The sequence below is a fragment of the Mytilus trossulus genome, chromosome 11 (assembly GCF_036588685.1).
Source record: "Mytilus trossulus isolate FHL-02 chromosome 11, PNRI_Mtr1.1.1.hap1, whole genome shotgun sequence".
Lineage (NCBI taxonomy): Eukaryota > Metazoa > Mollusca > Bivalvia > Mytilida > Mytilidae > Mytilus > Mytilus trossulus.
Window position 1 is genome coordinate 17,915,307 of NC_086383.1, and position 25,109 is coordinate 17,940,415.

The 25,109-nt window shown below is 31.1% G+C and overlaps 1 protein-coding gene across 7 annotated transcripts in view; it reads left to right on the top strand.

The window, feature by feature from the left end:
- Nucleotides 1-24,125, top strand: part of LOC134690808 (aquaporin AQPAn.G-like) — a 67,456-nt gene extending 43,331 nt beyond the window's left edge. For all 7 annotated transcript variants that reach the window (XM_063550885.1, XM_063550882.1, XM_063550879.1 and 4 more), the window contains exons 2-7: nt 10,525-10,768; nt 12,550-12,737; nt 13,490-13,694; nt 18,463-18,543; nt 19,548-19,659; nt 23,256-24,125. In XM_063550885.1, the coding sequence (XP_063406955.1) occupies nt 10,559-10,768; nt 12,550-12,737; nt 13,490-13,694; nt 18,463-18,543; nt 19,548-19,659; nt 23,256-23,344 (885 nt within the window). In that variant the 5' untranslated portion in view covers nt 10,525-10,558 and the 3' untranslated portion in view covers nt 23,345-24,125. The remainder of the gene's footprint in view (nt 1-10,524; nt 10,769-12,549; nt 12,738-13,489; nt 13,695-18,462; nt 18,544-19,547; nt 19,660-23,255) is intronic.
- The last annotated feature ends 984 nt before the right edge of the window (nt 24,126-25,109 follow it).

The window sequence follows — 25,109 nt, forward strand, 5'->3', positions numbered from 1 at the left end:
GCGACAGTTTATATGTGCTTCTGTTTTGATAATTTGATAAAGGAACTTCCAGGCTCAACAACTTTTGGTTGGTTCGTTAAAGTGCTTTTAAAATAGAGTTGTCTCATACCACATCTTTTTCTGTTAACAAAATATGTTGTTTAAACTTTTCAAAATTAAACAATATGTCAATACATTTAAGTAAATTAAATAAATATGATGATAAAGTAAATATTAAGTAATGTAACAACCATAAATTTGCACTTTTTTCGTGCCTTTTATAGCTTGCTCTTTGGTGTGAGCCAAGGCTCCGTGTTGAAGATCGCACTTTGACCTATAATAGATATAGGAAGATGTGGTGTGAGTGCCAATGAGACAACTCTCCATCCAAATAACAATTTAAAAAGTAAACCATTATAGGTTAAAGTACTGCCTTCAACACGGAGCCTTGGCTCACACCGAACAACAAGCTATAATGGTTTACTTTTAGAAATTCTGACTTGGAGGGAGAGTTGTCTCATTGCACTCATACCACATCTTTTTAAATCTTTTATACACTATAAAAAACTAAATGAGGTCGAAATGAAAAAAATATACTAGTATCACCACTTAAAGATATCCGTTATTTTTGTTTTAATTTTTTGTCATATATACAGAACCCTCTATATATTTGTGTTGATTTGTCGAATGTAAAAAAGGATTGTTGATTATTTTATTGTTTGCACTTTAAAAAGAAAAAATACACGTCACGTTTTGATTAAACTCCAGTTGCTGATGACGATGTGCATGTAGGCTAATCACAACGTTTTGGTTACCCAGAATTCATCAGCTTCTGAAACAGCTAATTCGATAGGTACATGTATGAAAAAAAAGAGTCATATGCGTCGATCGATCGAGAAACAAAATGATGTTTTTATGATGTAAATAAGAAATAGTTCATTCCCTTACAGCGAATAGGATACTAAGACAGGATTAATAACAGAAACGAAATACTTAAATTTATTTTTTAACGTCAAGTGACAAATATCTCATGCATATTCATCAGACCGGAAACCAGAAAAAAGCAACATGGGATAGATTTAATCTAATTCAACCGAACATCTCTTCATAACACGAAAACCTGAAGAGGCGTTCCGACTATATTATCTATATGAAATGAATAATGTGTAGCAGATTAAAACATCAAGATCACAGTGACATATTATTACGAGTCATTTCTGATGTCTTGAACTTAAAACATAGTTCACTTCACTAGCTAACATTTAAATGTAAATTTAACAACGAAGGTCATGAATAAAGGAAAGAAAAAATATATCTAACGAGACGTAATAAAAGAGACAATCACTACTGCACAAAAGTTTAAAATGTGTTTTGGAATTATTCAATCGAAAACTTTTACATTAAAAGCATAAACGTCCAATATAAAAAGGATTAAGACAGTTATGTAATGTAGTGTTATTGTCAGATTTCCCGTGCGACTTTCGTCCTCGCCCAAATCGTCATCTTTGTGGTCTCTTTCACAATACTAACCGATTATTTAAATTACACTGTAGTGAGAAAACATCCCCAAAAACGAAATTTAATGATTTGGGATCAAAAGGGAAATGTGCATTTAATGCTATTTAATTTTGCACATTTTGCAATCTCCAACGCAAGTTGGTTACTGTCATTATTGAGAACTGACGCTCATTCGATCCGGACATACTCCGTTTTAGGTAAGGAAAATTCATTTTAATTATTTTACATCATTGACAATCAAATGATTGAAACATAATGTATGTACCAATAATTTAAAAAAAATGAAATGGATTGTTTGAAATTGGATTAACTTAAATCAAATTTAAGAACATTTTTCTCCGATTTTATGTGCTTTCTATACAAATAACACCGACTATTGTGGCAATGCGCGTACAAAGACATTTACGTTTACTAAGTACAATGTAATTTTTCCATGTTTATTTTGTTATTCTTTTAAACTCTTGTAAACGTATTATATTTTGATTAAATATAATTCCTTGCTTGGGGTTTTCATATTCGTCCTGAAATTGCATGTTATATTTGCCACTGGACGTAAGCAACCGACAATCAATCCTTGTGATTCTTTCTATTTGTTTGTTATTCCTTAATTCCAAATGATCTAAATCGTTTCAAGAAACGTATACGGTGTCATATAAAGAAAAAAAACTTATTCATGCATTTGCAATATTTATATTTCACGTTTTGGTTCAATATCCTGTCGGTCAGAAATTTAGCAGTGATAATTCTAAATACATTTTTTCTTTTGTTAGACAATGCTATTTTCATTTTTCCTATAACTTTTCCTGTTGATACTTCGAGAATTTGAAAGTGATAGGTAACCTTTGCACATGTATACATATTTTAACCTATAATGGTTTACTTTTTAAATTGTTATTTGGATGGAGAGTTGTCTCATTGACACTCACACCACATCTTCCTATATCTATATATGACTGAACGACACTTGTCAGATCATTTAATGAATCAATAAAACATATTAGTTTATTTATTAACTGAAAATGAAAACAAAAAAACGAATTAAAAAAATATTGAATTGCCTTTTGCATGTCAAAAAATTAAGAGTTAATAACTGGCTCTTTATTGCTAAGGATATGTCACAACTTGTGATCTTTCGAGTTATCAATTAGATTTCGCCTCAAAATAAAGTGCAACTTGTTTTCATTTTTAGACATCAAAAAAGCAAACGACGTGCGTAAAACAGTAAATGTGTTTGATACTGTTATACTTTTTAAACAACATTACTTTAAATGGTGCAATTATTTGTACCTATTTGTTATCTCATTAAGTGTAACAGATAAAATGTTTTTTTTTTTTAAATCTGAAGCAATAAGATACGATGGATTAAAAGATATTCATTGTAACAAAATTAATAAGTGTTCCTGTAAGAATGTAGATATTTATCCTTAGTTGATCTTTAGTCTGACCGAATTATATAATCGGCTTATCTTATTTACAAACTATAAATCTGTATAAATCTGTATGTATATAGTTTATAGTCTACACATCAGCCTAAAAATTTTAATTCTGTAAATGTGCGTAAGCAAAATATTATGTTCTGCCCTAGCCGAGATTCGAACTCGTGCTACTCAGATATCGTGACACCAAATCACCTTACACTGTATCCGATACGCTAGACCACTCGGCCACCTAGACGGCATTCGGTGGTCTGGTGGTACCTTTCCTCGTCAGTTTTAATCTAGCGTCGTAGTATATATAAATAGTAAATATAGTCTAAATATTTTGGCTTTAAATTGACATAATGAAAAAGTCCACGGAACTGTTACTGATCGTATTTGGCATCTACACAAAGTTGCCTTGTAGTAATTCTCCTGATGTCAAACATAAATACTTGGTGATTTGGCATCTAAACAATGTGGCCTATATATTATTCTCCTGATGTCAAACATAAACACTGGACGTATTTGGCATCTAAACAATGTGGCCTATATATTTATTCTCCTGATGTCAAACATTAACACTGGCCATATTTGGCCTCTAAACAATGTGGCCTATATTTATTCTCCTGATGTCAAACATAAACACTGGACGTATTTGGCATCTAAACAATGTGGCCTATATTTATTCTCCTGATGTCATACATAAACACTAGACGTCTTTGGCATCTAAACAATGTGGCCTATATATTTATTCTCCTGATGTCAAACATAAACACTTGCCATATTTGGCATCTAAACAATGTGGCCTATATTTATTCTCCTGATGGCAAACATAAACACTGGACGTATTTGGCATCTACACAATGTGGCCTTATATTTATTCTCCTGATGTCAAACCTAAACACTGGACGCATTTGAATTATACTTTTTAGTATATACTTTATAAAGTTGGAATGGGAGTCTAAATATTTTGGCTTTAACATGACATGATGAAAAGGTCCACGGAACTGTTACTGATCGTATTTGGCATCTAAACAATGTGGCCTTGTATTTATTCTCCTGATGTCAAACATAAACACTGGACGTTTTTGGCTTCTAAACAATGTGGCCTATATTTATTCTCCTGATGTCAAACATAAACACTGGACGTATTTGGCATCTAAACAATGTGGCCTATATATTTATTCTCCTGATGTCAAACATAAACACTGGCCATATTTGGCCTCTAAACAATGTGGCCTATATTTATTCTCCTGATGTCATACATAAACACTAGACGTCTTTGGCATCTAAACAATGTGGCCTATATATTTATTCTCCTGATGTCAAACATAAACACTTGCCATATTTGGCATCTAAACAATGTGGCCTTGTATTTATTCTCCTGATGTCAAACATAAACACTGGACGTTTTTGGCATCTAAACAATGTGGCCTATATTTATTCTCCTGATGTCAAGCATAAACACTGGACGTATTTGGCATCTAAACAATGTGGCCTCTATTTACTCTCATGATGTCAAAAATAAACACTGGACGTATTTGGCATCTAAACAATGTGGCCTATATTTATTCTCCTGATGTCAAACAAAAACACTGGACGTATTTGGCATCTAAACAATGTGGCCTATATTTTTTCTCCTGATGTCAAACATAAACACTGGACGGCATTTGGCATCTTAACAATGTGGCCTATATTTATTCTCCTGATGTCATACATAAACACTGGACGTATTTGGCATCTACACAATGTGGCCTCTATTTATTCCTCTGATGTCAAACATAAACACTGGACGTATTTGGCATCTAAACAATGTGACCTCTATTTATTCTCCTGATGTCAAACATAAACACTGGACGTATTTGGCATCTAAACAATGTGGCCTCTATTTATTCTCCTGATGACAAACATAAACACTGGACGTATTTGGCATCTAAACAATGTGGCCTGTATTTATTCTCCTGAGTCAAACATAAAAACTGGGCATATTTGAATTAAACTTTTAAGTACATACTTTATAAAGGTGGAATATAAGTCTACATTAAAAATGATAGAATGTGTTCATACTTTGCCTAATTCCTTATCAATTCCTTTTGAAAAATGCACTATTTTAGAGTTACGGTGGTATTCTAGAGATACGGACTGGAAAATGTAGAACATGGGTATCTAATCCTTCAACATATTCTTCAAGGTCGAATAAAAACTAATGTTCTAAACGAAATACATTAGAACGTATATGTTTTCCCTTAGTTGAACATTAACCTGATTATATATAAGGCTTATCTTATTTACAAACTATAAATTCGTTGGACTTAACCCATACGCATGAAACTGTCTTAGTCTATAATAGTATATTATACATGGTTATCATACACAATTGATCATATATTACACTCAACCTGAATTACTGTACCAATATAGTACTGCCGTACATTGGTAAGTGAAAGTAAAAGTCATATGAAACGAGTGACTTGTAAAAAATAAACTTTATCCATTTCTTGAACAAATGCATGTATATATTATCAACTTAGTCTTCTGTGCACGATTACATAATTTCTACGCACACATAGCGTATAATCGTCACTGATATTTTTCTTTCTGTCTGTTATGATGTGAAAATATGTCAGCTACTTAGGCAGCAACCATTTGATTTTCTGGGGGGGGGGGGGGGGGGGGGGGGGGGGGGGGGGGGGGGGGCTATGGGTTTTTTTTTCTGTGTAAACTTTTTTTTTCTTTTCATTCTTTTTTAGCATTACATATAGTGGCAGCTGAGGGTGAAACAAACAATTTTTTTTTCTCAGGCTCCAAAACAAATTATTTTTTTCACCAAAACCTGGAAACAAACTTTTTTTTCCAAAAAAAACCATAGTCCCCCCCCCCCCCCCCCAGAAAATCAAATGGTTGCTGCCTTAATTATCGTGTTTTGAAGCCGTAGTTTATCAATTGTCACCTTGGATTTGAACGGATTGATAATTTAGTCTTAGATGCATGATTAGTTGTTCGAAGCTTTGAACTAGCTGTCATTTAATTACGAGTACTTTTATATCAGTACCTAGTGTCTTTTTGTTGATGGCATGTACAAATACCCGTCCACGTCCACATGTATGTTTGTCCATCTGATGAGCTAAGCCTTTTTCAACTGATTTTTATCGATAGTTCTTATGTTGTACTTTTATACCACTATCCAAAGTTAGGGGAGGGTTGGGAGACCGCTAACATGTTTAACCCCGCCACATTCTGTATGTATGTGCCTGTACATCAGTAGTTGTCGTTTGCTTATGTGTTACATATGTGTTTTCCGTTCAATTAATTCCAGGACCTTTTACCTAGAACACAACAATTAAAAAAATACATTTGCTTGTTCAGCAACTATTCAAATACATGCAATTCGAAGAAAATATGCTCCCTTACAAAATTCTTGCAAGTTACAGCTCATCTTCACGTAATACAATGAGAAAAAAAAAGCATGCACAAAGTTAGGGTGAAGATATGATGATCTTAAGACGCCTAATTAGGTGTCCTAAAGTAAGAACTAACAATGTGATATATCCTAAGTTAAGAGAGCTTCGAGAACAAGACTTATGAAAAAGTTTTGTCATAAGATGGTCTTAGGACACGTCCTAATCCTAAGAGATACTAATGGGACTTCCAAACTCATAAGATCTCATAAGTCGAAATAAAATTATTATATATAATTTATATATTGTTGTGATGAATTGGAGCACTGACATTGAAGGGAGATTTTGAAACATGGGTCATATAATACACAAATTGCTAAATAGGTTTAAAGAAAGATATATCAAACAGTATACAAGTTTCAAAACTGCTGATTTGCAACATATACATATAGCCAATGTACATGTTGTGTTATCTTTGACATTGCAGAGTGTTTGATCAGTTTAAGTTTTCTCAATGTCAAAAAGCTTAAGGTGGTACCTAACACTACAGGGAGACAACTCTATAAAATCAGCTAAACGTTTTAATTACGTTGTGTTGTTAATGGAATATTAAGCTTCTCAATGATTAAAATTAGTGTTTGTCAAACTTCTATATAACCAGTGTAATTTTTCTGATAAAACGGTTGGGTCAAATTTTTTGAAATTTTTATATTTTTGTCAAAGGGTCAAAGTAAATACTTTGTCAAAATTTTATGAAAATTAAACGAGCCACATTAATTTTAGTGAAAGTGTTGGGTACCACCTTAATATGAAGATGGTTTTTTTTTTAAATCTGTTGGTTTAATTATGGGAAATTGTCACGAATTAAAACCATTACGCATTAAGGCAGTATGTTACACATACAATACAACTGAAATCAAGTGACCGCAAATGTAAGCTGTTTCTGTGAACTAGCTACACTCATATTACAATATAACCTGGCAGTTATTATATTTATACAATTTTGAATTGATTTATTATGTGAAACATTTTCTTTTTCGTTTTTACGGTTGAAACTGGGGAATACTGATGCTCATTTTTCTCGAACTAAGTAGAGCTTAAATGGGGGTCTGAATTGGGGATGGTGTTTTATTATTTATTAATTGTTTAACATGTCACTTTTTCTATATTTATTTTAATCTTTTTTTTAAGTGATATTTTTGGCTGTTAATTCTCTATTCTTTAATATATAATTGCACCCCATTACTCTCTAATATATAATTTTACCTACTTTTATTCTCCTTTCTGTCAATCCCATCCAAACCCGCTTGTAGAAGGCGTTTATTAATATCATAGAATTATATTCACTATATTCAATTTTAACATAGCGTGCTGTTAATATTTGTATCGTTTTTTTTAGATCACTTTTCTGAGAATGTCAAGAAAAAAGTAAAACTTGACATATATGGAATAAAAAATTACTAGAGCTTAAAATAATTGATGTTTTGACTTGATTTTTAAAGTCTGATTTATAAAATCCTAGCCTGCTATGTTGTAATACAAAATCGTAATGACATTCTAATGTCTTTTTTCTATGAATGACACAACTATAAAATATAATTGAAAATGTTTGTTTTTTACTTTAGGAAAAATCGACCGTCACTAAATGTACTAAATACCTCAAGTATTATAGAAGCTGCTTGATTAGAGAATACATTGCAAACTTAAAATCTTTATTCTAATTACACGGTACTTTAATGACCTGTTGAGATTTTTTTTGTAATTATTTTATGCCTGAAGAAATCAAAGATGGATATCGATTGAGAAAGGCATTCATTTATTTGCTTGAAAATTACGACAATATTGGTTATTTTGAAATATATAGCTGTGTTGTCCTTGATTGTGTTTATTTATAGAGTCAAACGTATGTTTTTAAAATTGATGTAATGTGAGTTAAAAAACACTTTTATTTGAACTATAATCACCAAAGTGCACTTAAGATAAATTTGCTTATCATAGCTGTTTCAGAATTTAATGTATTCAGAGTATTTAGAGACTTCAGACGCATGGGCGTATTTCTTCAAGAGTAAAAAATAATTAAAAATATCATGATTCCTTAGTACAAAAATGTACAATGCAGGCACAAAACAAGACAGGTTTATTGATAAACTTTGACCGTGGGAGTTGAAAAAGTAGCATAACAAATATATCATATTACTCAGTCTGACTTGATACAATCATTTTCTTATGGAGTTCGGTGTTTTTGTTTTTTTACTCTTTATAGCTCCTACATTGCTTTTCTTAATGTGTTGTATTCAACCTTTCAGAATAAAAAGAATTATAAGTAATTTTTGTATTTGTTTTGATATTTTTATCGTTTGGTATCTGTCTCACACCAATTAGTCACTGACGTTTAACCTTCAAATCCATTCACTCGCCCTCCAAGACAAAACCGGAAGTTGTATCACACATGTGCATCACACGTCGTGTCTTGTTTTTGAAAAGTAAAATGTGCTTCAACTAAAATGTACATAAAATAATGTAAACCGTCATATATTTGCGATTAAGAAGGATTTTGACTATATGTCGTTACAAGTGTCTGGAATGAGTACATTACTGTAGCAGTTCTAACGTAACTTGAATAAGGCCGTTTAATAGTTTTCCCGTTTGAATTGTTTAACATTTGTCGTACGGTGACCTATAGTTGTTAATTTGTGTGTCATTTTTGTCTCTTGTGGAGAGTTGTCTCATTTGCAATCATACCACATCTTTTTTTCATATGAATTCTACCAGCGTATCTACTAAGTATGGAATTCTAGTGTCCATTTATTTAATGTAAAGATCATTACAATTTGAGTGTATCAAGAGTAAAAGTCAGATCACATAAAAAAAAAGCAAATTAGCCTTTTGACTTTTTTTTTTATTTTAACATTCAGCCGGAAATTAAAAAACCACAAGTAGCTTTTAAACTTAAATAATTGATCTTTTATTGGTTTTGAAATTCAGGAATGGATATTTCACGTACTGCTTTAGTAATGTAATGAATCCTATACCACAGTAAAGATGAAAGTGATCCGCTCTATGTTATAGTATGTTCATGCTTAAAATAATACGATTTACAAAGAATTAATCAGTATGAGTTAAAATTATTATTAATAATTTTACACCTGGTTCGTGCAAATTGCTTCAACAATCCAATATCTCGAATTATGTAAAATTGTTTTCATATATCATATACAGCGATGTTCTTTTCTTTACCCATATATTTATACATATATGAAAAGTAGTTCTGGTATGATTGTCAATGATGCGAATCTTCACAGGAGACCAAAAAAAACATAGAAATTGATAATATAGGTTAACAATGAGCAAAGCCCATGTCTGTATAAAATGCCCATTGTATGTGGATCTAAGACAAATCATGATACATGAAGCTTTACATTTTAATGAACATTTCAACGTTTTATCAGATAATGAAAAAAATATATTTTTATTTAGTAATGACAATGTTGCTGCTATAGTTGCCAAAACCTGCAACAATATTTTATTAAGAAGAAATAGTATTTTATTTCACTAGTTTTTAAAGAAACAAATGTTTTAATATCATTAAGTAAAAATGTATATTGTGTTAGAATTTTAATTATAAATGTGTAAAAATATGTTTATACATGTGTATGTATATAGTATATTTTAAAAGTCTCTCATAAATCTTTTTAAGATTGGTACATGCAATGCAAATGTTTTAATGTTTTAAATCTATGTATGTGAATCTCATTTTATGTTTGTATGTGGTGAGACTATAATAAAATATTGAATCTGAATCTGAATCTATAATGATTTGGTTCAAGTAGACCATTATTATCTTATAATGTCAAATGAATTTGTCGTGCTTCATGACAGTTATATTATCCCTTTGTCGAATATAATTTCTGCTTAATTGCAATTAGGACTTTTAGAGCTAATTAAACAACCCGATAATCTTCACCATTTCTTCGATTTTATCATGCACTAGTTATGTTTCAACTTCTGAGAATGAACGTTCTTACCATACATTAATTTACCTACTTACATTTCATCTGACATTATTCTCTGAGCAGAAGATGATTATAGCACATGATGAACTGAAGCGGAGTTATAATGTTGTCATCTTACATGGTAAACAGATCAATTTCATCTATTGAAAACGACAATGATCTGCAAACTAAACATTGAAATATGGTTGTTAATTTCAGGATAAAAACAAACGTTCCGAAAATCACCTCCGGTATGGAAGCGTATGTGATGTACATTGCCAACAAGCTACAAGAAATACGGTTTGGAAAACCGAGTGAAGTACGGATTCTACACTTCGGAGAATTAAAAACATGGACATTTTGGCGAGCTGTACTAGCAGAATTTGTAGGAACATTATTATTTGTATTTTTGGGATGTGCATCTGCAGTACCCATGACTGGAGAGTCACAATCAACTATTAAGGTTAGAATGATTTACAATAGCGTCTTGATAATACAAAAGTTGAATTTAATAATTTTTAATGCATATAAAATCAATCTTTTTTAAATGTAACAACATCAGTTTTCATTATGTGTTGAAACTCATAATTGTGAAAATTCACCAGTAAGATTTCTTTTGAAAAACAACAAGTGTTATTTCATTGCATGGTTTGCTAGTTAGTATCAAACCTGTTACAAACAATAAAAGTTATGTAGTCTTGTTTTGTTTGACGAAAGTGCTGAATTAGGCATATAAGTGCATTACATGTTATCTGTCTATAAATATGTATGTATTCTATAGTCTTTTATTATTTACAAATGTCCAATGACTATGACCCTAAGTCAAAAAAAAAAATGTTTTTGGTACAATCCGGTAATAATTATCAAAAATAACCAGTACTGTTTTTCATGTACACACGTCTTAAATTAAGAAATTATTTAGCAGTTTTTGTTTCGTTTTAATTTACAATATCAAAAGGTTATTTTGTTGAGTTGCTGTCTCCCAGTCAAATACCCTGATTTCATTTTAAATTAATAGAAAAAAACAAGCATATTGATCATAAAGTTTCAAAAATCGAAAGAAACCGGAAAGTATAATTATGGATACAAGGAAAAGATCAGAAAAAACTTCTTATCTGTTAGAACATTATGCCTTATGTCATAGAAACATTTTTTTTTTATCAGAACCTCATTCAAATGTCTTGATGAATATTTTGCTTTTAGACTAAAATACAAAATGAAAATGTGTCTGTGAAATTAACACACAGCAAAATATAAAGCTAATTGTTTTTGAATCGTCAATAAATCAGTACCTCTGGTAGGAAAGGAATATTTTGTGGGTTAAAGTCATAAAACTTTGCTCAGTGCTCGGAGCACACAAATCATGCTTGAAACATGAAATCCAGCATTTTGAATGTTTGATTTTGGAGCATGAGTACAAAAAAACGTACTCACTATTTAGGCCAAATGTACATTTTTAGGTACATGTAGCTAGCATCTAGTCAAGATCACTACCGGTGGAATGTTAATACCCTAGTGTATCTGTAACCACTTCATTAGACTGTGTTTCTTGAAATTTATTTGATGAATTAAGACATTTGTAACAAGATAAGGGTTAAGTCCCCCAGACAAAATTGAACATCGGTACATGTGGCTATTTTTACATTTGAAGTACTTATTAATAAGTCCGGTACAAATGTAACTAATTCGGAATATAAGAATCCTAGTTTGAGCTTTTTTGACGAATTTACGTGTAAATACAGAAAGCGCATCGGACGCATAAGTGTAAAAGTGTTACTTTCGTAAAGCTAATGGCTTTCACTAAGCTACACACAATTGTATGACGCGTTACACTCATTGGCAAGCAATAAAACACGTATAAAATTGAGAATGGAAAAGGGAAATGTGTCAAAGAGACAACAACCCGACCATAAAGAAGACAACAGCCGTATATATGAGTGTATCTGATTTCATTGACACATAACAATAATATGGATGCAAACAAACATAATAACGGTTAGAAGATGTTAAATTTTAAGGCAGCATGTAAGCATTTAAGAATCGCTTCCAGTCTGCGAGCAACTTATAACGGTTAAAACAAACCTGTCTTCATCTACAAAATAATACATTGTGTAATTTGCACACATTTCTGCATAGTAAACATAATTTTAAAACAACACTTTAACATAACTGGTTCCGTGAACATGTATACTTACTCTTCTTTATTTCTAACATACATATATATATATATCATTGTATTGACAGATTGCATTCGCTTTTGGAATCTCCATAATGGCTTTAATTCAAATGTTCGGACATATTTCTGGTGGGAATTTTAACCCTGCAGTGTCATTTGGATTAGCAGCAGGCGGTATCATTACACCTGTCCGTGCAGTATTATACACAGTAGCTCAAAGCGTCGGCGCAGTACTCGGAGGACTCATCTTAAAAGGGTAATTACAAACAAAAGAGTGCAAAATAGTACACACACAAGTTTCAAAGCATTTCACTGTAACGACAATCTTTTAAAAATACTCAATATATAACTAAACGTATCATCCCGGACAGTCAGGTTAAGGTTAGACAATATAGATGCATAGAACTCAGACTGTTAACTGTTTCAAATACTGCGGCTGTAAATTGAATTTTTCTACATGCTATGAAGGGGAGAAAAACATACCGAAACAGATACAGATATATAGCAATATAATATAAAAAAACACTTCACTATGTTAGACATCATTAATTTCATTTCTACCGTCTAATTACTTTTTATCAATAATTCAAAAAGTGAATAGTGGTATATATTTGTCAACGAGGCAACTCTCAACTTAATTCAAAATAACGAGGATACACAATGAACACATCATTACCTGGGACATTGTCGTAAAGTTCATATTAAATATCAAAAATAAGCATTCAAACAATTCACACATGATTCCACTTATCAAGGTGACACAAAGCAAAAACAAATAACTTACATTGGCGACCACATTAACAGCACCAATTTTCAGGCATCAGATGATAATGTCGACATAATGTGTCACCTAAGGCCTAAATTTTGGAAAATCAAAAACTTATTTAATTTTTCAATTTCGATATATTCGAACAATGGAATAACCAATAAATGTTCTATACATGTTTATCAATGACCGTGGAAGACATCTTTCAATGACGATATGTTTTATTATTTTATTTTTTTCAGGGTTACCGTATCAACATACCACAATAACCTTGGTGTCACGTCCATTAATCCCCTTTTAAATGTTGGACAGGGATTCGGTGTGGAAGTGATTTTAACTTTTGTTTTGGTTTTTGTAATTATTGCCACTATAGATTCAAATAGAACAGATGCTGGTATGGCATCGGTAGCTATCGGATTAACAGTTGCAGTGTGTCATCTTGCAGGGGTAAGTTTCTCCCTTAAACGAGGGGCATAAAGGGGGTGTATCTGTACTGAAGAACGAGAAATAAAATTGCCATTTCAAGATGAACGAACAATTAAAAATGTCTAGCACGTTGATCTTTTTAATGATTTCAAGAAAAAGAACCTTTTTCAGGGCTGCACCCAAAATAAAAATGCAAAACAAGTTGCACTAACATAATCCTTTACCACCCTCTGATACGAAATGTCTTGATAATGTACATTTTGTTTAAGATTTGAGAATGACAAAAATCTTCTTAATCATGTTATATACACGCTGCTTTAACGTTGTCTATTTAAAAAAATCATCGTATTAAAGAAAAGAAATAAAAGACAATTCATTTCCTATATTAATTAAGTAATAAGATGAACGATCTGTTTTAGTTAATATATATTTTGCTTGGAAATGCTTCAGTTTGCTCGAAAATAAACATTATATTTTATCAGTGGTTTGTTCATTTTACTTTTGGTATAGTTGATTATACTTTAAGTACATTTTCTGTCACATAGCTCACAAAGTTTTGTTTGTGTTCAAATGTTTGGCTTTTAAATATTTGGCTTATAAGCGTTTCTGAAGAAGGCAAATCTAGAAACGCGCATCGAATGCATATATTTGTATTTTGACTGTATCTCTGGCATCTTTTGCACCTCTTTTCGGAAGAGCTATATTTTTTTTAATTTCTAATCGATATAAACTGAATCTTGGTTACACAATATATTCGAAACTTTGTTTACAGATTTTGTTTTCTATACTGCCATGCTATATAATTATGATAAAGATCCTAACTATACATTTGAAGTTTACTAATAAATTAAGTGTTCGGAAACTAAGCTTTGAACTGTAATGAGCATATCAGAAACTTTGGCTTTGATTATTTTTGTTTTTGCTTTGCAACCATTTTTCTCAAGCGTTTCTGCGTATGATTGTTGAAGACGCCAATGTTGTACACGTTTTAATTGGTATCATTCATTTATATTCAATAAAAAAAAGATATCATATGATTGCCGAAAGTCCACTATGACGGTAGTTAAGAAAGAAGAAGAATGAATTTTACACCGACACATTTACACTTGTATTGTCAGACGAGTTTAAGTCCTTTTTATTTGTTTGGTTTTGACGAGAGACGCTTCTTGAGTACAAAAAGTTTAATCCTGGTATCTTTAAAGAGTTTATATGGTAATAATTTATCGACTCGACAATTTATTCTATAATGAATGCGTTATTCTGTACTATTTAAAAGGTTTTGAATGTCTATTGTCACTCATCTTCTTTGATGATTTGAAATATAAACTAATCAATTGAATTAAAAATGTAAAATAAAAAAATGAAACAAAAAACCCCAAGATGATGTTAGGTTAGTTAAAGGGTTTTTATTGTAATTTAAAAGTTCTTCTTGGCTTACAAACAAACTGTTCCACCTTGTTGCATATAATTACATTCTAGTTTTTTTTTTATTAATTCCTTGGTATTTTCCTTACGGGTTTTTCCAAAAACTTTTAAACGAATGTAATTGACCTGATTTTGCAACAAAAAAAAACCCTGTAAATCCGTAATATATATATATATATTTCAGGAATTGATAAATTGGTCTTTGTTTTCAAAATGTGGTAAATGGGTAAAAAAAGATAGACAATCAAAAAGTATATTCTTTCAGTACGTTCACATGGTTGTAGGTGGGGAGTAATTTATCGTGCCACTCTAAGAAGAATCTATTATGGACAGGAACACATATTTTGCATTGCTATGGATTTCCTATGATCTATTTAATCAGTCCTTGTAAATAACCTTTCGTGAGCTGGAAGTCACAGGACATTAAACATAACTGTTCATTACAAGAACAATTAAACTATCTTATTCTTGCAATTCGTTAGCATTGTTTTTTCTTGAAAATTACAACCTAGAAGTCTCAAAGCGAGCACTGAAAAAGCCCAAACACAAAGTTCATTTCATGCCTTATCAATACAGGATTAAAAAAAAATCTATAGTGTATTAACCTCAATGTTTTAAGTAAATCATTAGATAAAGTTCTTGAGAGAAAATATCGATTTTGATAGAAGATATTAATACGATTCTAGTCTAGTTCATTAACGATTAATCGGTGAGCTGTAGGAAGTTCGTATTTTTAATGTGTTTTTGTTGCAATTCTTTTCTTTGGATCATCTCTTTATGATAAGAATGATAAAGGACTTTTTGTTTCGAATTATCCTTGGAGTTCGGCAATTTTGTTATTATTTTTACTTACATATATCAAGACAAAAGAGATGATTTCAGCTTTCCAATTGTGAACTTTCCATTTCTAAGTAGCAACATTCCAGCAGCACATACATACGGGGTATATATCTCCCAATTGATACGATATTCCCGTGCTTGCATTTCCTATCATGATTTTCTTTATAGAGGGTTGCTGCTCAAAAGGAAGCTATTAAACCAAGAGTTCCAAATGGTGACGTTGAAATCATCCCTTCGTAAATTTTACGGACGCCATCACGAGTTGGTTGACCGTTATGAAATAACCGTTTCACAAATGATATCGGATATGTTCCTTACGTCGTAACTACAATCCCCTTCCCTTTCATGAATGTGACCTACCGAATTAGACTATTTACCGGATTTGTAATCATATAAGCAACACGACGGGTGCCACATGTGGAGCCGGATCTGCTTACCCTTCCGGAGCACCTGAGATCACCCCTAGTTTTTGGTGGGGTTCGTGTTGTTTATTCTTTAGTTTTCTATGTTGTGTCATGTGTACTATTGTTTTTTTCTGTTTGTCTTTTTTATTTTTTATTTTTAGCAATGGCGTTGTCAGTTTGTTTTAGACTTGTGAGTTTGACTGTCCCTTTGGTATCGTTCGTCCCTCTTTTAATGTAGAACCACTATTGCCAAGCAATATGCAATGTAAAAGCAGAACATGTATAATTATACCGTACAAATATATTAAGTGTTTCATGTTTGACAATATTAGAATAAACAATTGCAAATACATGTGAAGTTTTCAGTTATCGCCAAAATTGCAGTTTTGTAAGACTTACTTTTAAGATAACTTTCATTATTTATCCTCATTGATAACGACACTTGGATTACCTGATTTTCTTTGATTCGAACAGTAATTAGAATGCATTTGTCAACTCAATATAGGCGTCCTTAATCAATAGATTGAAGCTTTGCTAAGTACAATATGCTGACATGAACGATATTATCAGATTATTACGTGTCATTTTTCATATCGATCGCATGTATTATCAGCCCTAGGTTTAATATCAGCCCAAGAGCCGCATGGTTCGAGGGCTGATATTGACTGAGGGCTGATAATACTTGCGATATGAAAAATGACATGTTATGATCTTTTTATCATATGCTTCACTACTTTGTAATGTTTTTCACTGAAAACGTAGCATTGAAGTGTATTTTTCGGAATTTGTCGAGTATCACCGGAATGCCATGTGATAACGTTACGGAAAGGCATGTGATAACAATCGAAGTATGTGATAAACTTTTCATATCAGCCCGCTAAGCACCAATTCGAAAAATATGAAATTTACGTCAATTTAATGATATTATCATACGGTAAAATTTATATGTTATTTAGTCTATGTATATGATAATAAATGATATCAATTGAACATGTTGAAATAAGTGATATTGTGGAATAATTTAATAAGTTCTGGATTTTAGGTCATACAACTATACTCAGAATTCTGAGTCTAAACTGTCTTTGCCTAGATATTTTATACAATTTACTCTTATTACTTTAAGTGTTTATCTTCAACACTATCTGAAATGAAGAAGTTTGAAATCAATGTGCAGATACCAAAAACAAACAATTATTGTATGACAGGCTCGTTTGGTTCATTACTATGTCGTAGTCTAGCGCTTGATTTTGCCAGGTCTTATGGATTTCAATTGTCTTTTAATAACCGGAGTTTGGTATTTTTGTTAATATTTTTGAATTTTGTTTTGTGGTCACATCTCACATCAATGTCGTACAAAGTGAGAAGTTTAGCGCTATAAAACCAGGTTCAATCCACAATTTATAACATTTGAAAATACCTGTACCAAGTCAGGAATACGACAGTTGTTGTCCATTCGTTTTTGATGTGTTTTGTCATTTGATTTTGCCATGCGATTAGGGACTTTCCGATTATATTTCCTCGGAGTTCAGTATTTTTGTGATTTTACTTTTTACTTTTATCAATATCGAAAGTAGAATTTGGAGTTAAAACATGAAACAACATGTTGGGGTGCCTTATCCATGTTCATATTTCTTTAATTTGTCATTTAATACTCTTTCGTTCTAAAGTGCCAGTCTGCCCAAGAATCAGGCAGTGGTGAAAACATGACAAAAAAAAACCCCACCCAATCTGACATTGATTTTGGTTCATAATATGTAGTTATGCACTAAAACAACATTCATTTCCGTTTTCTGTTCTGGTAATAGAAGATACAATTTGGTTGAAATGCACTAGAAATTAACGAATAAAGGGAGATAACTCTGTTATTTGCTATAATTCTAACCAATTTTCTAACCAAGTTATTTGATATTACCAGACTCACACAAACAAAAGACTTATAATTTTTAACCCAGGATGATGGTTAGTGTTAAATAGCATGATTAGCTCGGTGTTTTTTTTCTGATCATATTTTAATTTTTACCGAAATTGCCTGATTTTTACAAAGACTAGCACTTAAATAACATGCATATGTTTTGTTTAAATCTGAGAAGTCAATTTACAATATTGTCATTTCATTTCAGATTACCTACACTGGTTCCAGTATGAATCCTGCCAGATCACTGGGTAGTGCTGTCGCCTCAAACAGTTTCAACGATCACTGGGTAGGTTATGTGACAGCTTCTGTAAAGATGTGTTCCTTCAAAAGTATTCGTGTACACAAACACATTTTTTAATTAATTAAAACACTTCTGTTGTAAACCCGCCGATAATTTTTGGTTAAATTTGCAAATCATAACCAATGCCTGGTGACTGCATGAATTTGTACTGTAAAGAAGCAACAACAAACACGACACATCCTCATTTAATTTCATTGATCCTTCTGGTGTTCGTATGTAACCTTCATTACCTTCTTCTTAACCGATTTATGGGGTTAGAAGATCGATAAATGAAGGCAATAGGAATCCACTGCTGTTTCATAGTCATAAACAGATTACGCGAAAAAAAAAAAGATCCGGTTTACAAACTGAAAAAGAGGAAAGCAACGGAACAACAGAAATACTGAAATGTCACAAAAACAAACTCTAAAATACATCATTAACATATAAATGTGTTACAATTCCCCTATACTGCCATTGTCCTTAACCGGAGATCATCATTCATTTTTGTTGTAGATGCTGCTTACACTAATAAAACTATCAACACATACGTGTTCGTAATGACTGAAAAAAAGCCTAGAGTACCTGAATGCAGAATTCAAATTATTGGATATATTTTTTTATAAACTAAGAAAGACAACTTTTGTTTTAAAAATTTCTAAATAATTATTGTGAAGCATTGTTATAAGGTTATCTGTCATATCTGGTTAAAATTCACTTCCTCTCTTTAATCCTAAATTTCCATTCCATAAAAATACCTCCATTTCAGTTGATTTTTCGAGAATGAATTTAAATTCGTGGATTATTTTATTTTTGATTACACAACTTCGTGCATAAGACAACATTATAATATATTGATAATTTTTACTTTGTCGAACACATCAAATGGTGTTTCATAAAAACGAAATCAACGAAAAACTATTGCATATGAGTATATTTATCCTTTTAACTGCTACAAATCGAAAACTAGAAACATTAAAACCATAATATTAAAACAACTTATATCACAGGTTTACTGGGTCGCTCCTATACTTGGTGGAGTTATTGCAGCAGTTTTATATAAATTTCTTTTCTCGCCATTCCGTAACGCAATCCCGATAGATGAAGCTGTAAACGAATTATGTGAGTATCTTTCAGCTTTGGTTGAAAATGCATATTTTATATGTAATTTACTTATTCTCAGTTACTAAACTTTTGAAGGTAAAAGGTTAATAATAATTCTTTATTTGCAAAACATACAAAAAACAATTTTGGTTATGGCAAATACATTGACAAAACAAACATAATCAAACATAATGAAATGGGCAATTTAAATCATATAACGGGATGAAGATTGATTAAAAAAAAAACCTTCATCAACGTTACCAGTCTAATAATTCGGTATACAAGACTGGAGTCTTGTCTACATAAACATTTCGATAAAACAATCAAACATTCCAATGTCTTATATCTTTTCATGCATTAAAAAGTATCTGCATCCCTCTTTATGACATAAATGACGACCGGATCAATTAAGTGCGATTAGCATTTTTTAAGTCATATTACCTACTTATTACTTATATATCGCAACAGTAGGTCTTTTTATGGTGTCACATTGCTTTTTTTAACCAAAAGAAATAAATAACAAACTTACCAGAACCAAATGAAACTGAAAGTTTTGTCTTCGAATTTCCGTTGCTAGATTTGCAAGGGTCATGAAAGAATGACAGCAACTCATTTTGTCTTCTTGTCCAATACAATCCAACTCCTGTCTATGTTTGCAGCATATGCATTTAAAATTATGTTATGTGAGTCTAAAACCTAGACATGATAGTGATAGTCTAGCCTCATGAGTCATGTCTAGACTATCTGATCAGGATCAGACTTATCCCAATGGCAGTGGGAATGTCTTAGCCACATGGTTTACTATGTCTTTGTTACACTCTTTCAATGAAAATAAGTTTTTGGCTACACCATATTCATCAAAAATACCATTATTTTTTATCCTTCTGCACATTTGTTGATTTCCCTCCTTCTGTTATTGACCTTAAATCTACCTTTTATTGTGAAGAGTTTTACAAAGGGAGATAATTTTATGTATATTTTTCAGTTTTTCATCTTTTATTCAAATAAGCTTATATCAATTTGCAACAAAAATCCCGTTAAGGAATAGTAGTTTGTAGTGAACCATAACGTTTAACAAAATATTGTTTCAATTTGAGTGACTTTTGAGGTTTTATGGACATTTTCAGTAAAGGCTGAATTCAAAATTTAGAAAAACACATTTATGTCAATAAAAATAAAAACAAAATTAAAGGTTGAAATAAGATCAAAATTACAGTTTATTTTAGTAGAAAGTCCGAATTTTGAGGTAAAACTATTTTTTTGGTCATATAATACTTTTAACTATTATAGCTTGTTGTTCTGTGTGAGCCAAGGCTCTGTGTTGAAGGCCGTACATGTACATTGACCTATAACGGTTTACTTTTATAAATTGTAATTTGGATGAATAGGCACTCATACCACATCTTCCTATATCTATCTACTGAATGTTTTCTATTTCAATGGGTTATGTTTAAAAACAGGGATTTGAAGCAACCATTAATTTTGAATTAGGAGAAAAAAACCTGAGTCAACGGACTCTTTAATATTGACAATTTGGAAAACAAACTCAGGGTGAACTTTGTAATCGAATATATATTTTATCATGATTATTATAGATTTCTTGAGAGAAAGAAAAAAGTCTTTCTATTAAAATTAAGAAGGCAAACACATCAATCTTTTAGTTTCAGAAGAATTCTGAATCATTATAAATGTATTTCAATGAAAATTAAATCAGTGTTTGCTTCAAGAAAATTATGAAAATAACCCCCCCCCCTTCTGTTTCTCCCAGAGACAAATGGTCAATGCTCTTCTTCCTATATTTATGAGTTGATGTGATGTTTCTACAGTAGGTCTTTTTATGGTGTCACATTGCTTTTTTTAACCAAAAGAAATAAATAACAAACTTACCAGAACCAAATGAAACTGAAAGTTTTGTCTTCGAATTTCCGTTGCTAGATTTGCAAGGGTCATGAAAGAATGACAGCAACTCATTTTGTCTTCTTGTCCAATACAATCCAACTCCTGTCTATGTTTGCAGCATATGCATTTAAAATTATGTTATGTGAGTCTAAAACCTAGACATGATAGTGATAGTCTAGCCTCATGAGTCATGTCTAGACTATCTGATCAGGATCAGACTTATCCCAATGGCAGTGGGAATGTCTTAGCCACATGGTTTACTATGTCTTTGTTACACTCTTTCAATGAAAATAAGTTTTTGGCTACACCATATTCATCAAAAATACCATTATTTTTTATCCTTCTGCACATTTGTTGATTTCCCTCCTTCTGTTATTGACCTTAAATCTACCTTTTATTGTGAAGAGTTTTACAAAGGGAGATAATTTTATGTATATTTTTCAGTTTTTCATCTTTTATTCAAATAAGCTTATATCAATTTGCAACGAAAATCCCGTTAAGGAATAGTAGTTTGTAGTGAACCATAACGTTTAACAAAATATTGTTTCAATTTGAGTGACTTTTGAGGTTTTATGGACATTTTCAGTAAAGGCTGAATTCAAAATTTAGAAAAACACATTTATGTCAATAAAAATAAAAACAAAATTAAAGGTTGAAATAAGATCAAAATTACAGTTTATTTTAGTAGAAAGTCCGAATTTTGAGGTAAAACTATTTTTTTGGTCATATAATACTTTTAACTATTCAATAAAAAACAACCAAAAATGTCTATTTTCAACAACATTTTTTAGCAAATTTGGTACTTTTATAGAATTGCCCTGTATTCACATATTTTGAGATAAATTGTCATTTTTTATACATAGAACTATTAAATATACTTAATACTTTACTATGAACCCAAAATCAGCTGAAAACTCAACAAACCCTTTCATAATTTTTTTTGGATTTTGCATGGTTTTCTCGTAGACATCCATTTAAGGTGGTTCCTAACACTACAGGGAGAAAAATTGTAAAATCAGCTAAACGTTTTGATAACGTTGTGATGTTAAGGGAATATTAGGCTTCTCAATGATCAAAATAAGTGTGTGTCAAACTGCTATATAATCAGTAATTTTCCTGATAAAACTGTGGGTTCAAATGTTTTGAAATTTTCATATTTTTGTCAAAGTGTCAAAATAAAAACGGGCCAAATTAATTTTAGTGAAGGTGTTGGGTACCACCTTAATCTAGAACTAAACAAATATTGTAATGCTTTTTAATGTACCTTACATGAGATTAAGATGTCCAAATAGAACAAACAAAGATGAGACTTATATTCATCCTTTGGATATGATAAACACAGGAATCGCAATAGTATGTTAATGTTTTTAATTATTCTATTTGAGTTCTTGACTAAACTTTGTCAAAAATACTAGGATGTTTTACTACGTGATATGTTTTATACTTAAGTTAGCTGTATTTTGAATAAAAAAATGTGAAAACTTAATATAGTACAAAGTTTTCGAGATACTAAGGATTTTTTTACCACATGAATAGGTACCCATAAGTTAGCTGTAGTACAAAAAATACAGCTTAAATAATTTAATCCTGGGGTAGTAGGAAGTAATCATGTTAATTCTTATAGCACGTAAAAACTAATTGTAATGTAGTTGAAAAAGTACCACCCATACACACGATTTACAGTCATATAGATACATTTTTTTTAAATTTTTCAGTGCAAGATGGGGACATGATTGTTATTCCAAAAGATTACTTCACTGGACGAAGTCAACAAAAAATACACACTGTCAACAGTCAATTATAAGATACTATTTGTTTTCTAAACAATCTCTTATTGACATCTACAAATACAAAGTTATTAGATAATACACTGCTTACTACATCACTGTCTTTATGGAAGGACGTACACTACTGAAATTCAAGAAGACTTTTTTTCCTAACAAAAATGTTGGAATAATACATATGCCAACACATAGATATGTCCGATAGCTTGTCTTTCTTTTCTTTTTTATTGATATAAGCATTTACATTTTTTAATTGAAGGTGGGGAAAAGATATTATAGCTGGTAAATATGTGAATATTTGACCCGAATTATAAACTAAGTTTGTTAGAATTGTAACATAAGCTTCATATATCCCTTTTAAATATTTTGTGATTTCATTGTTTCGTACAGAATTGCAAGTACGCAAAAGTCTTCGAAAAACACAGTAACACAAACTGCTGTGATCTGGTTCAATAGAGCAATCTTATGTTATATTCCTAATAGGGAAATTGTTTTGTTTGAAACATAGGTAAACAAGAAAATGTGTATTTTAACTAAAAAGTGCATTTTTACATCGTGTCGATATTAGGAAAATCAACAATTCTATGTTCTTTTTGATGGCTAAAAAAAGATACAGTTATACAGTTATGTATGCATAGCGTTATTATTATGTTTATTCAATCAGAAGGGATATATATATATATATATATATGATGGTCATTAACTATTAGATATACTATTGGTGCTTATATTAAGTTTGCTAAATTTGAGATGATCCTTACAAAGCTAGTTCAGAACAAAATATTAAAATGCACTAAAATATATGTTCATACTGTTTTTATTATCACATGTCACGTACTTTGACCTATTCTTGACTTAGTGAATAAGTTAAGGAACACAATAGCTAAACATATTGATTGGTTATAAAACTTAATATAATACATGTTCTTACAATGGAATCATTGAAACAAAATCTGTTAGTCTTTTTAAAAAGTCAGATTTAAAAATATACAGGCATGAACATCTCAGCCCAGTAATCAGCACGTCGGTGTTGACATGCATATCAATTGTATGGTCATTGTTATAAATTTCCTATTACAAAATTTTGAATGTTTTCGAAAATATAAGGATTTTCTTATCCCAGGAATAGATTACCGTGGCTGTATTTGGCACAACTTTTTCGAAGTTTTGGTCCTCAATGTTATTCAACTTAGACTTTTTTGGTTTTATATCTATTTTGAACTGAGCGTTACTGATGAGTCTTATGTAGACGAAACGCGCGTCTGTCGTATTAAATTATAATCCTAGTACGTTCGATAACTTTTTTTTACGTCGCTTGTTTCAGATAATACTTTTATTTGTTATGAAAGTCAAAAGATGTTCTAAGTAAGGTACTGTTTGAACTTAGATGTTGATGTATTTCAGAAGGTTGTACTTTTAATGCTCAAATTATGTGAACAGTGTCTTTATTTTATATGTTATGAATAAGAGAAAATGTTATCCATTTTTAACATTACAATATCGTATATACATATATTCCAATGGAAAATGTAAAATGTATTATCTGTATTATATACATGTATAGAATGAATTTTTACTTTAAGTTTTAAACTGGAATGTATAAAAGTAGAGGATTTTATGTTACTATGACCTTTTTAATTATCAGCATGAATTGAATCTTTATTATGACAAAGGAGAAGTTTAATGATATGTATAAAATAAAACAAAAATAATGAAATAAAAAGGAAAATATAAAAAAAAAATAGCAGCAGTACAGTATCAAATTGTTTCTATTTAAGTGAGGCT